This window comes from Sapajus apella, unplaced genomic scaffold, assembly GCF_009761245.1.
Source record: "Sapajus apella isolate SASKATOON/1434 unplaced genomic scaffold, GSC_monkey_1.0 scaffold3, whole genome shotgun sequence".
NCBI lineage: Eukaryota > Metazoa > Chordata > Mammalia > Primates > Cebidae > Sapajus > Sapajus apella.
In genome coordinates this window covers 33,450,102-33,463,224 of record NW_022436943.1, presented here as the reverse complement: position 1 = coordinate 33,463,224, position 13,123 = coordinate 33,450,102, and the positions used below count along the sequence as shown (strand labels likewise).

Here is a 13,123-nt window from a genome sequence, read left to right as displayed (position 1 = left end):
GAAACAATATATTTAACAAATACATTGTTCACAGATCTTAACTCTAAAAAAATAACACTTTAATCCAAAATATATTGTTCATAATGCAGAGGCATAAACCATTTTAAGTACATCATCAAGAGATTGAATTTTGCAGAAATAGAAGCATTAAAATATTACATTATATGACAAAATAATTAAATGTTTGTTAGCTATAAAACTTTTCATTTCTTAAAAAACAATAGATTTTGTTAATATTTTAAAATGTTTCTTATTCTTCAAAAATTCCTAAGTATCTGAATATTAATATCATTTCTATTATAAAAGGTCTTATGGCTGAAAGAAACACATATTTCTATTTAATCCTAGGAAAAGCTGTGCATTAAATATATTTACTGATTGCCTTCTGTGTTTCATCCTAAGACCAGGCAAAGAAAAGGGGAACGATGTGTGACCTCTGCCTTTATGAAGCCTGGGGCTGGATGGCACAAGGAATTCAAAGTTTTCTATTGCCTGTCCTCTTTCATTAACATACTAGTTCTCTATTATACTCTCTTATCAACATTCTATCCAACACTCACAAAATGTTTTAATATTAAATTAAATGTTATTGGATCCATGAAGAATAAAGCAAATAATTGCTGAGTTGGGTTAACTGCATTCCTTGTAGTTCAGTCATTAATCCAGATATTGATGTTAAGCAAGTAAGTGTAATGAGAATTCAGATGATCAAGTTGATAAAGACTCTTGGGAATTTCACTAGCTATCAAAGAAGATAGAGTTTTACTACTCTGGCCAAGTGAAGAAACAACTCCAGTGGTGTTTGTTTGTTTTTAACCATAAAGCCCTAAATATGAAATAGTCTTTAAAATACTTCAATCTTGGCAAACAAAAAAGCAACCATACCTTCTCCTCTGATAGTCAGCCTTGTTGCTCCATTTATGCTGCCATATTTAGGTATTATTTCTGTGACTTTGGGGATTATTTCAGAGCCATCTGAAAATATTAAAATATAGTAGAGGTAAAATTACCAGGTTCTTAATTTCAATCACCAAAATTTGTAACACATACCACAAGGTTGCAAGGAAAACATTGTGAAGTTTACAGGACTGAAAGTAAAATTCACCCAAGTTTTATTTTTGGCTCTACCAATGACTTGACAGAGTCATTCTTGGTTAATACTCACTAGCTTTGTGCAAAGCACTATCTTAGGTGCTACCAAGAGCAAAAATAACATGTTATCATTTTCATCGCTTACTTATCATATTATAAAACAATTATTAAAACCTTAATTTCATGTAGTGCCCTGCTAACTGCAGATCTATAGCTATGCTTAGCAGCTCACATAACAGCAGACATCAAGGAGAAACAAGTTATCATAAGAGCACACAAGAAATGCAGTGCTAGGTAGGTCAAAAGACTAGACCAAGTACACAGAGAAATGTTGGTTTTGAGAAGAAATTGTTTTCTGTAAGGGAGTATGGCTTCAGGAAAGATTATTTCTGGGATCTTTCTAGCCTCCTGATGACAGCAAGTTCTTTATATAAAGGTCACTAATTCATTCAACAAACTGTGTTGGCTTCCTGGAGACACAGAAATGTGTAACAGTCCTGACTTTCCAAAAGCTTAGCTTAGACAGTACCAAGAGACAGAGGAGTGCATAGAGGCCATGAGTGACTCGAGGAGCATGTCACCCACACTGCTTGTGTTGCACTGGCTTCTATAAAGAAGGATGCCCCTTCCACATTTTTTAGGGCAAATATGAATTAGTTAGACTGGACCAGTCAATAAAGATAAAGATACTTCTAGATAGAAGGAACTGTCTGGGCAAGCAGGGGTGTGTAAGCTACTCCTTTGGAGTACTGCAAATAATTCTTTAAAACAACTCAAAACTACACAGTGGATAGAGGTGCATATTTTCTGCTTACACTGTAATCTAGTAATTACTAGAGTCCTAAAAGAAATTTTCAAAGTAGGTAGAAAAAATTTAAGTGATGATTCAAAGAAAGGCCACAGAAGTAATCAATTTCTTGAAATGGATGTATACAAAAAGGTTAAGGGAATTATGATTGGATAGTTCATTTCTGTCTTTAAAAGGTTTCAAATGGACTTCACCTATAGTAAAAAAAAAAAAAAAAAAAAAAGCTGTCCAACATAAGGGAGACCAGTTCCACGGCCCCAGGCCCAATGCCTCTGTTTTTCGGGTCTGCCTTTGCCAAGAGCTCCAAGGCATTTGCTGCCACACATTCATTATCTCAGGGCAGCCCATAGCCAAGAGTAGGAAACTCCAGTGAGGAGCTGGATCCTATCTCTAGACAGTGCTGCTCCTCGCCTATCTCAGGTTCATCCTCCTGTTATCTCTACAGACAACTCCAATTTCTTATCAGTCCCTTCCCAGCCCTCTTCTGAGTATTACTTTGAAGACACCGGGCAGCTGCCCCTGGAAATGACTGACACCTGCCACGAGGGCCCATCCCATCCTACAGGGAGTAGGGGAGTTGTTGCTCTTTCTTCTGTGGGGAAAGCGACCCAGGAAGAGTGGAGGAAAAGAGAATCATGTTGCGTCTTCCCAGTCCCCACACCTCCGCCAAATTTCAATGTCCTGTCACTTGTGTCACTTTGGGGGTGCTGGTGGGAGATTTCATCATTCAAGTAGCAGCACTGACGAGTTAAAGGCAATCTCTCATAATCTCTTTCTCTGTGTCCCTTGTCTCTCTCTCTCTCTCTCTCTCTCTGCGTCTGTCTCTGTTTGCTAGGCCTGCTATCCAGGTCCCAGGGTCCCCAGGTTCGTCCTGTAACTCACAGCCTCAGCCAGATGCCAGGTGGTCCCGCCACTCCCAGAACCCCGGGAGCAGAGGTAGTGTCTACGCGGGCCTCTCCTGCTAGCCTCCCTAGCATGCCCAAAAGGTTACCTGTGCGGGGATTCGCGGCACACAGGAGCAGCCCCCAGAGGCCCCAAATCCCCAGGAGCCACAGGTGTCCCATTGCAAAGCCAGTTCCGCGGAGTTGGTGCCCTCCGCTCGCAGCTGGCGCCAGTGCCAGAGCTCCGCTCCTGGAACTGCGTGCGACTCGCTAGCGCGCGCGCCTCGCCCCCAGAGCGCAAGGGAACTGGGCCGCCTGGGGCCCGCTCCGCCCCCGCTCTCCAGCTGCGCCTCTGGGCTTTGTGCGCGCGCGCGCACACACACACGAACCTTCAACGGAGAACCAAGCCGGGGCTGGGCCAGTCAGTGATAATCAAACCACCACACTCAAACCCGGGTACTGCCTTCCCAAGGCTGTCCCCATAGGTATAAGGGCCCTATTCCTTTTGGTGAAAGGAATCGATGGTCGTTGAGGTCTCCCTAGACCTCTTCCTCTATTTTCTCTTTTTTTTCTTTTCTGTTTTCTCTCTTTCCCTACGTACTATCATTTGCCTATCTGCCTTGGTCATTAATCCTCCCCAGGTGGGCCTATAAATCCACCTAATACACAAACCCCAGGCGTTTTCACCCCTTCGTATTCATATGAGATTGTGCTATCTCTTTACTTGACAATCACAATAATATTTATTGATCTCTCAGCATGTCCCACACACGGCATCTAGTGCTATCTAGACAGTAGTTCCAATAGAACGGTTACTATTATTATCATGCCCGTTTTTCCAAGCAGTAGACTGAGGCACAGAAATGTTAGGTGACTGGTCCAAGAACCTACACCTAAGTACAGAGTGAGGACTCAAGCAGAGAGACTCCAAAGCCAGTTCTCTTAGCCCCTCCACTGCCCCCCAGTTCAGTAGACTTAGCGCGAGGGCTTACTGTTGGCATGGAGGGAGGCCCAGGACTGCTCACCTATTTCTGGGATGCCAGAGAGCAGAAATGAAACCCAGGTGTCTCTGACTTTCTTGGGAATGCAGTTTATTATTCCCCACTGAATGCAACCCCACTCCCACGGGCTAATTCCAAATCCTCCAACTGTTCTTAATATCCTAACCTCAGGTTCTCTTGATTGTCCACCTCTTCCTTATCTAGAGGTGAGAAGTGGCTGGGGGTGGTGGCTCACACCTGTAATTCCACCATCTTGGGAGGGGGTGGGCGGATCACTTGAAGTCAGGAGTTCAAGATCATCCTGGCCAACATGGTGAAATCTCGTCTCTACCAAAAGTACAAAAATTAGCCAGGTGGGGTGGCACATGCCTTGTAATCCCAGCTACTCGGGAGGCTGAGGCAGGAGAATTGTTTGAATCCGAGAGGCAGAGGTTGCAGTGAGCAGAGATTGCACCACTGCACTCCAGCCTGGGTAACAGAGTGAGACTCCGTATGAAAAAAAAAAAAAAAAAAAGAAAAAAGGTGAGAAGCTCCACTCACGTAATTTGCAGTTTCTACATTTGAAAATATTATGTGTTTTTACAAGATACTTAAATGATTATTGCCCAAATAACAATGCATAAGCTTTTATTGGATCCTGGTTTGTAAAAATAAAAAAAGTAAAAGCTATAAAAGACATTTGCAGAACAAATTAGGGAATGTGAATATGGATTAAGTACCAAGTACTGAAAGATATTATGGAAGTGTTCATTTCATTAGGTATAATAGTGGTATCATACTTAAGTCAAAGAGTATTTTTAAGTGATCGAATCGCATGCTGAGGTATTTGGGGTTGGAGTATCATGATGTCTGGAATTTACTTCGAAATGATTTTGCTGAAAAAAAAAACTGGCAAATTTTAATCAATGTTTGAATTTAAGGTATGATCCTTTGCACTTTTTTATTAGTTTAAAATTTTTTGTAAATAGAACATTTATAGCAAAGAGGAAAACTTTTCTGAGTGTTGGGTATATCAATAAAGTGCTTAGAATTTTTTATGTTGACCTGTTTGCCAAACTTTTAAAATATTTTTTACCAGATTTTTAGATAGTATATTAACCAGCAAATGACATGCAACATTGAAAATATTATATGGTTGCTTATATGGTGTCCTATTTTATTTTTCTACATAACACATACTAATTGCATGGCTCTTTATACTAGTTTCTTTGAGATATCTTCACTTTCTTTCACACTTAGTCTTCTTAGAATAAGTTAAATATATATAAAGTATGTATTAGGTATGCATATTATCTACATACATATGTATCCACTATTATATGTATATATAATTTTTTTCTCTATGTATCACCATTAGTCACTCAAATTAAATAATCTTATGAAAGCTGGTAAATACTTCTATTAAACTACAGTCATCTAATTTGGCAAATTTAGCTAATTAGTCATTCAGCAAACTGATCATTGGACTAATTAGCTTCAGGCAAGTTGATTCCTGGTAAATTAGCCTTCTTTCTTGTCTTATAATACCTTAAAAAAACAAGCACCATAATTTGCATATATAAATTTTAATAAACTTTTTTTAAATGAATGAGCATCTTTAACTGATTTTTCCCTTTAAATAGTGCTTATTTATATGATAAATAAATGTCCTAAAAAAGATCACACCAGTGAGAATTTTGGTCTTGAATTATTAAATAATTAGATGGGTTAATGTCCCAATAAATAATTGTAACTAGATGGAAATTCATACACCAAAAGGTCAACTTGGAACCAGAAAAGCAGTTATGTAGTTGATGTAATTTATGATTTAAATAATGTTCATTTTTAGAGTCTTCAAACCTTTGCAGCACAGACTCATCATGGGAAGTGGACATGAGAAAACATAAAAGTAGAATCTTGATTATTAAACCTCGTGTTTCTTTTATAGGTTTTCAAAAATTTAGCTCTAATGAATCCCTGCCTAAAGGGCCAGGATGGTGGGTGTGACCTGTACAATCACATCGGGCCCATACTCAGTTTAATGCTCTGCTGTCATCTTGAGATCCTTAATACTTTTTGAACAAGAGGGTTTCACTTTTCATTTTGCATGAGACCTCACCAATTATGTAGCCTGTTCTACTGACCTATACCGTGAAAAGAGAGACTGATTTTAAACTTATTCGTCCCTTGACCAATTGCTCTTAATTTAAAGGCAATGACAAAATGATAAGGGATTGATAGAAACTCTTGCAGAACTAGAGGGAATGAGGAATTCAATTGTGAATGTATCACTCAACTCAGGGCCTAATTTCAAAACTAGACATAATAGTGAAAGACGGTGAACAAAATAAGGTACTTGGAAAACAACAGTTTTCCTTTAACATATAGTCAGTATTCTAGGCATTAAGAAAATGGCAGTGATTAAGAAAAATGTCTGTCCTCGTGGAGCTTACATTCTTGATGGAGATAAGTGAGATGCAAAGTATGTTCAAAACTAATACATGGTAGAGAAAAAATACTAGAGCAAGGAAGACAACAAACAATTTAACCTTGTTGCTTAATACCTGGAAGGAGATGAAAGGTTCTTAATTGTTTAAGTGTGCAAATGCTGTATGGTTCAAATAAAAATTATTAACTCTCTTTTGGCAACTTTGTATGGAGCTACACAGCCCAGATAATGTTGAATATATTTGACTGTTGAGACAATTATTGAAGTGTGTTAAAGTCATTCCTTATTGCGAACATATTGTGCAGTAATAAAGGTTTCACAAAGTACCTTCTGTGAGTGTCAACTTCTCTTTCATTTACTTACTTATTTCTTCAAATTCCTTTTTTGTATTTGTTGTGTTGTAAAATGGGTATTGGTGATTACTCTTTCATGAATATAGTGTGTATTTTAAAAGTAACTGTGAGAAAATTATGTATATCAGAAATGAGAATGATTATTTGTAGTAAGGCACAGATACAAAAAGCTATGAAATTCCATGCTCAAAAATATTCGCATTCCTAGAAGAGCATGGTTCTAAACTCCTCCTGAAATCTTGTGTCTGCCTGAGGGTTAAAGCAATAAAAAGTGTTAAAAAATGAACAAATTGGAAAAAAAAAACTTGTTTTATTTCACTTGTCTTACAAATTGCTTAAATATCCTATGATTTACTTAATTGACTGCCAATAACTGAAATTTTGTATCTATTGACCAACATCTCCCAAAGCTCCCCACTTCCAACTATTGATAACCAACATTCTACTCTCTGTTTCTATGAGTTTGACCTTTTTGCATTCCACACATAAGTGAGATCATGAAGTATCTGTCTTTTCACTTAATATAATGTCCCCCAGGTTCATTCCTGTTGTTGCAAATGGCAGTTTTTTACTGTTTTTTAATGGTTGAATACTATTCCCTTGTGTATATATGCCATATTTTCTTTATTCATTCATTTATTGATGTATACTTTCATTAATTCTATATTTTGGCTATTTGAATAATGCTACAATGCACCCAGGAGTTCAGATGTATCTTAGAGATTCTTATTTCAATTCATTTGATTGTATACCCAGAAGTAGGGTTGCTGGATCATATGGTAGTTCCATTTTTAATTTTTTGAAGAACTTTCATACCGTTTTCCATAATGGCTGTACTGAATTACATTGCTACCAACAGTGTACCAAGATTCCTTTTACTCCAGATTCTTGTTAGCAATTGTGACCTTTTGTCTTTTTTATTATAGCCATTCGCACAGATGTGAGGTAATATGTCATTGTGGTTTTATTTGCATCTCCCTGATGGTTAGTAATGTTTTTACTGCAGCTCAGACTCTGAGTTCTAGGCTCTCAAGCAAACAGGAATGAACACCAGGCCAAACAGAAATTTTTCTTAGGCAAGGTTTTAATAGGCTTCCAGCTCATGCAATGCAAGGGAGAAGTGTACAGAACATAGATCCCAGTGCCAGCTCCCCAAAGGGCTTGGATCTTGTCATTTTAAGGAAGCTGCAGTGAGAAAAGGAGCTATGTGTGGGCATATGGAGGCAGGAAACTTTTAGCACCTGCACAGTTTGATAACATATTTCTTCATGTGTCATAGGTCTCATTAGCATGTTAAATCACCACCCCGGGTGTGATTTTTTCAGTGTTATAATAAGACTATAATAAGGAAAAACTTCATGAAAGGTCAGTGCTGGAATTCACTCATCTTGTCTTTGGTTGGCTGGATCTGGTCTGGTTATTATTGGGAATGCCAGAGTCTTACCTCAGCAACCTTGGAAGACATCGCTCAAGGATATAAATGGTTTCTTCTTTTTATGGTTAGGAATTCAGCCCTGTCAGCTAAGTTAAGAAGAGGCGGCTTTCTACTCCCTGACTTGGGTCAGCTTGTTAAGGGAGGCAAGAAGGTAGGGCAGGGAAATGCTCAGACATTGAGGCCAATGGAGGACGGCAGAAGGGCCTAGGTTACTATGTCTCTCATCTGCCAGGACTGAGTTTCTTTCCTATACTGGCTCAATGTTGATCACCTTGACGTATACTTGTTGGCCATTTGTATGTCTTTTTTGGGGAAATGTCTATGTAAGTCCTTTGTTGTTTTTAATCTAGTTATTTGTTTCCATATTATTGTGTTAAAAGAGTTCCACATACATTTTGGATATTACCCATTATCAGATTTGCAAATATATTCTTCAATATAATAGATACTCTCTTCACTCTGTTGATGTTTCCTTTGCTGCAAAGAAGATTTTTAATTTGATGTTAGCCTATTTATCTACTTTTTCCTTTTGTTACCTGTGCTTTTAGAATCATATACAAAAAAAAGTATTGCCCACACCAATGTCCTGAAGCTTTTCCCCTGTATTTTTTTCTAGTGGTTTTATGGTTTTGGGTCTTACATTTAAATTTTTATTTTAGACGATTTTTGTTTATGGTATGAGATGAGGGCCTAATTGCATTCTCCTGCATGCAGGCATCCAGTTTTCCCAGCCCTATTGTTGGAAGACATTGCCCTTTCTCATCATGTGTTGTTGGTATTTTTGTTGAAAATCAATTGACCATAAATATGTGAATTCATTTTGGGGGTGAGGGGTAAGATTTAAGTGCTTGTTTAAGTTAAGGGCAACTACTTAATTTTTCTGAAAGAAAAGAAATTCTGCATTCAGAATACTTTGAAAAAAATATTTATGCATGTGTTGGCTTACATGACAATTATTTTTAGCTAAGTGGATGGGCTAAAACTTTCAAGATTATGAGGCTTTCTACTTTAAATAATATTATAATCTTTCTAGACTATATAGCTGATTTGGAAGATCAAAAGGGAAACTGACATCCTTGCCAAACTTTGAAATGTTTTACCCTTAGATAACTATCCATTTCTTTGAAAAGAGGCATCTATAAATATCTGGAAACTGTTCAGTACCCTTTTGGAAATTACTTCTATCTCAATAGTATTAAACTTGAACCACATACCCAGAATTCTTTACTTTCTGATATAAACTGTATTGGAAACATTGTCCTAGTCAATAATATTTGATCTTAGGCTCAAAATCATTATAGGTAGGGTTTAACTCAAAAAACCTTTGAGGATTCTGGTATCTTTTGAGGCAAGCTTATATCGGCCTTGTAAAATAAGCTTAAAATAGTTTTTTATGCTACAATCTAAATGTTTGTGTCCTCCAAAAATTTATATGTTGAAAGTGATGCTTACACTAAAGTTAATACTGTTAGGAAGTGGGGAGCTCTTGAAAGATGATTAGGTCATGGAAAGCCCTCATGAATGGGATTAGTGTCCTTATGAAATAGGCCCAAAAGAGCTCGTTCACGCCTTCCATCGTGTAAGGATGCGGTGAAAAGACTCCTTCTATGAATCAGAAGATGGCATTCATCAGACAACAAATCACCAACACCTTGATCACCAACTTCCCAGACTTCAGAACTGTAAGAAATAATTTTCTGTTGCTTATAAACCATCCAGTCTATGCTATCTTGTTATAACAGCCCAAATAAACTAAGACATCCTTGTTGCTACACACACACACACACACACCCCTTAACTAATCAAGAGTTTCAATACTTATAAACACTAAAACTAAAATTTGAAATTGACAAAATGTCCTTCATAACAATAACAAACATGTCATTCTGTCAATCACAACCCCGCAATGTAATGTTCTTTTCAAGTTAAGAAACAAGTTTACCCTGATCTTTTAAAATAAGGTACAGTTTTTTTTTTGTTTTTTTGTTTTTTTGAGACGGAGTTTCACTCATGTTACCCAGGCTGGAGTGCTAGTGCAATGGCGCGATCTCGGCTCACCGCAACCTCCACCTCCTGGGTTCAGGCAATTCTCCTGCCTCAGCCTCCTGAGTAGCTGGGATTACAGACACGCACCACCATGCCCAGCTAATTTTTTGTATTTTTAGTAGAGACGGGGTTTCACCATGTTGACCAGGGTGGTCTCAATCTCTTGACCTCGTTATCCACCCGCCTCGGCCTCCCAAAGTGCTGGGATTACAGGCTTGAGCCACCGCGCCCGGCCAAAATAAGGTACAGTTTTAAAGTTACTTGCATTAATCAAAACTACATTGAGAAACCATCTCACACCAGTTAGAATGGTGATCATTAAAAAATCTGGAGACAACAGATGCTGGAGAGGATGGGGAGAAATAGGAACACTTTTACACTGTTGGTGGGAGTGTAAATTAGTTCAACCATTGTGGAAGACAGTGTGGCGATTCCTCAAGGACCTAGAAATAGAAATTCCATTTGACCCAGCAATCCCATTACTGGGTATATATCCAAAGGATTATAAATCGTTCCACTATAAGGACACATGCACACGAATGTTCATTGCAGCACAGTTTACAATAGCAAAGACCTGGAAACAACCCAAATGCCCATCGATCATAGATTGGACAGGGAAAATGTGGCACATATACACAATGGGATATTACGCAGCCATCAAAAATGATGAGTTCATGTCCTTTGTAGGGACATGGATGAACCTGGAAGCCATCATTCTCAGCAAACTGACACAGGAGCAGAAAATCAATCACTGCATGTTCTCACTCATAGGCGGGTGTTGAACAATGAGAACACATGGACACAGGGAGGGGAGAACTACACACTGGGGTCTGTTGGAGGCAAATAGGGGAGGGACAGCGGGCGGTGGCGAGTTGAGGCAGGGATGGCATGGGGAGAAATGCCAGATATAGGTGAGGGGGAGGAAGGCAGCAAATCACACTGCCACGTGTATACCTATGCAACAATCTTGCATGTTCTTCACATGTACCCCCATACCTAAAATGCAATGAAAAAAAAAGTTACTTGCATTTAGAATGTATTGTCTTATTTTGGGGTTAATAAATATAAATATAAATAAATATAAATGATATTTATATATATATATATATTTATATATATATATATTTATATATATCAAAATATATAGAAATATTTTGATAACTACAATTTTAATATAATTTGTTTCCGGTATAATTCTACAAATTTTATTTTGTGCATTTTTTATTATTACACTTTAAGTTCTGGAGTACATATGTAGAATGTGCAGGTTTGTTACATAGGTATACATGTGCCATGGTGGTTGGCTGCAATATTTTGTGCATTTAAACATAGTATTCTGAGAAAGAGTTCATAGTCTATACTTGACTTCCAAAGGGATTCAGAGAGATTAGAAACACCTGATTTAGGCAGGGGGTAAAGATAGAAAAGAAAATGGGTCATATGATTAGGATTTGGGAAACTCCAACAGTTAGAGGTCTAGCAGAAGAGAGGTTAGCAAATAAGACTGAGAGACAGCAGCCATGGGTGAGAGGGGAAGCAGAACAGTATTGCAATACAGAATTAAGAGAGGAACATGTCTGAAGATATAGAATCATCACTTGTTATCAACGCTGTTGGGAGGTTGAAGAAGATAGTAATCTCTCTTGACTTGGACATAGATAGATTCAGCGAAACGGTAATTTCCATAAGCCCATATTGAGCGAGATGAGTGGGAGGTGAAGAAGTTGAGAAAAACCAATTAAAAAGTTTAGCTTATAATAGGAGCAGAGGAAGGGGGCTGTTTCTAAAGGGAGATATGTGATCAAGACATGGTTTTATAAAAGATTATGGTTACCAGGCCAAGTGACTATGCTGCTATGGCTGATGTAGCCAAAGGGTAAAATTCCAGTGGAGGTGAGGGAGGGACAACTCTAAGAGAGAGATCATTGAGAAGAAGAGAGGTGCTGGAATCTAGGGGACAAGCGGAGGCAAGTTTCAATGTATGGGTCCAGATTCAGGAAGGCTGGCAAATTTGGTGGTGGGATGCCAGGTTCTTGTCTGATTGCTGCTGTTTCCTTCATAAGCATGAGGCAGTGTTATTAGTGCTGGAGAGAAGTGTGAAATGGGAATTTTGGTGAGCAGGAAAGCGTATACCCTGGGAAAGTGTGCTGGAGTTCTTGGGCAGGAAAAACTGTTCATTTGAGGTTGTGACCATTATTTCTTTTCAAACCATGTTCATGGCTTGGACTACCTAATTCCGTTAAACTGTTTGTACTACTCAAAGGAATACACATATTCCATGCAATTCCTATTAAAATTTCAATATTTTTCACAGAAACAGAAAAAACAATTCTTAAATTCAAAAGGTATAGAAGACCTCAAAAGCCAAAGCAATCTTGAACAAGAAGAACAAAGCTGAAGTCATTACATTTCTTGGTTTCAAATAATTCTATAAAGCTATAACAAATAGAGTAATAAAAAAATCATTATATTTTGGGAGGCTGAGGTGGGAGGATCACTTGAGCCCAGGAGTTTGAGGTGAGCGTGAGCAACATATTGAGACCTGAGACCCCAACTCTACAAATTTTTTTTTTGCAAATTAGCCAGGTGTAGTGCCACATGCCTCTAGTCACAGCTACTTCTAAGGCTTAGGTAGGAGGATCACTTGAGCTTGAGAGGTTGAGGCTGCAGTAAACCATGATCATGCCACTGCACTCCAGCCTGGGTGACAGATGGGAAATAACAGTCTTTTAATAAATTATGCTAGGAAAACTAGATATATACATAAAAAAGAAAAAACTTTAATCCATTTATCATAAATACAAAAAAACTCAAACATTTATTAAACACTCAAAGACATGAAACAGCAAAACTAGAAGAAAACAGAGAAAAGCATCCTTGACATAGGTCTTGGCAATGATTTTTTGGATATGACACCAAAATACAGGCAAAAAAAGTGAGATTACATCAAATTAAAAAGCTTTCTTGCAGCAAAGAAAGCAATCCCGAGTGAAATGGCAATCTATAGAATGAAAGAATATGTTTTCAGACCATATATTTGATAAGGGGTTAATAATATTCACAATATTAGGAATGCCTA

The 13,123-nt window shown here is 38.0% G+C and overlaps 1 protein-coding gene across 1 annotated transcript in view; it reads right to left on the bottom strand.

The window, feature by feature from the left end:
- Positions 1 to 3,072, bottom strand: part of PKHD1L1 (PKHD1 like 1) — a 159,678-nt gene extending 156,606 nt beyond the window's left edge. The window contains exons 1-2 of the mRNA XM_032252007.1: positions 2,892 to 3,072; positions 886 to 975 (exon numbers count right to left, since the gene is read on the bottom strand). Coding sequence (XP_032107898.1) covers positions 886 to 975; positions 2,892 to 2,964 — 163 coding nt within the window. The 5' untranslated portion in view covers positions 2,965 to 3,072. The remainder of the gene's footprint in view (positions 1 to 885; positions 976 to 2,891) is intronic.
- Positions 3,073 to 13,123: the final 10,051 nt, after the last annotated feature.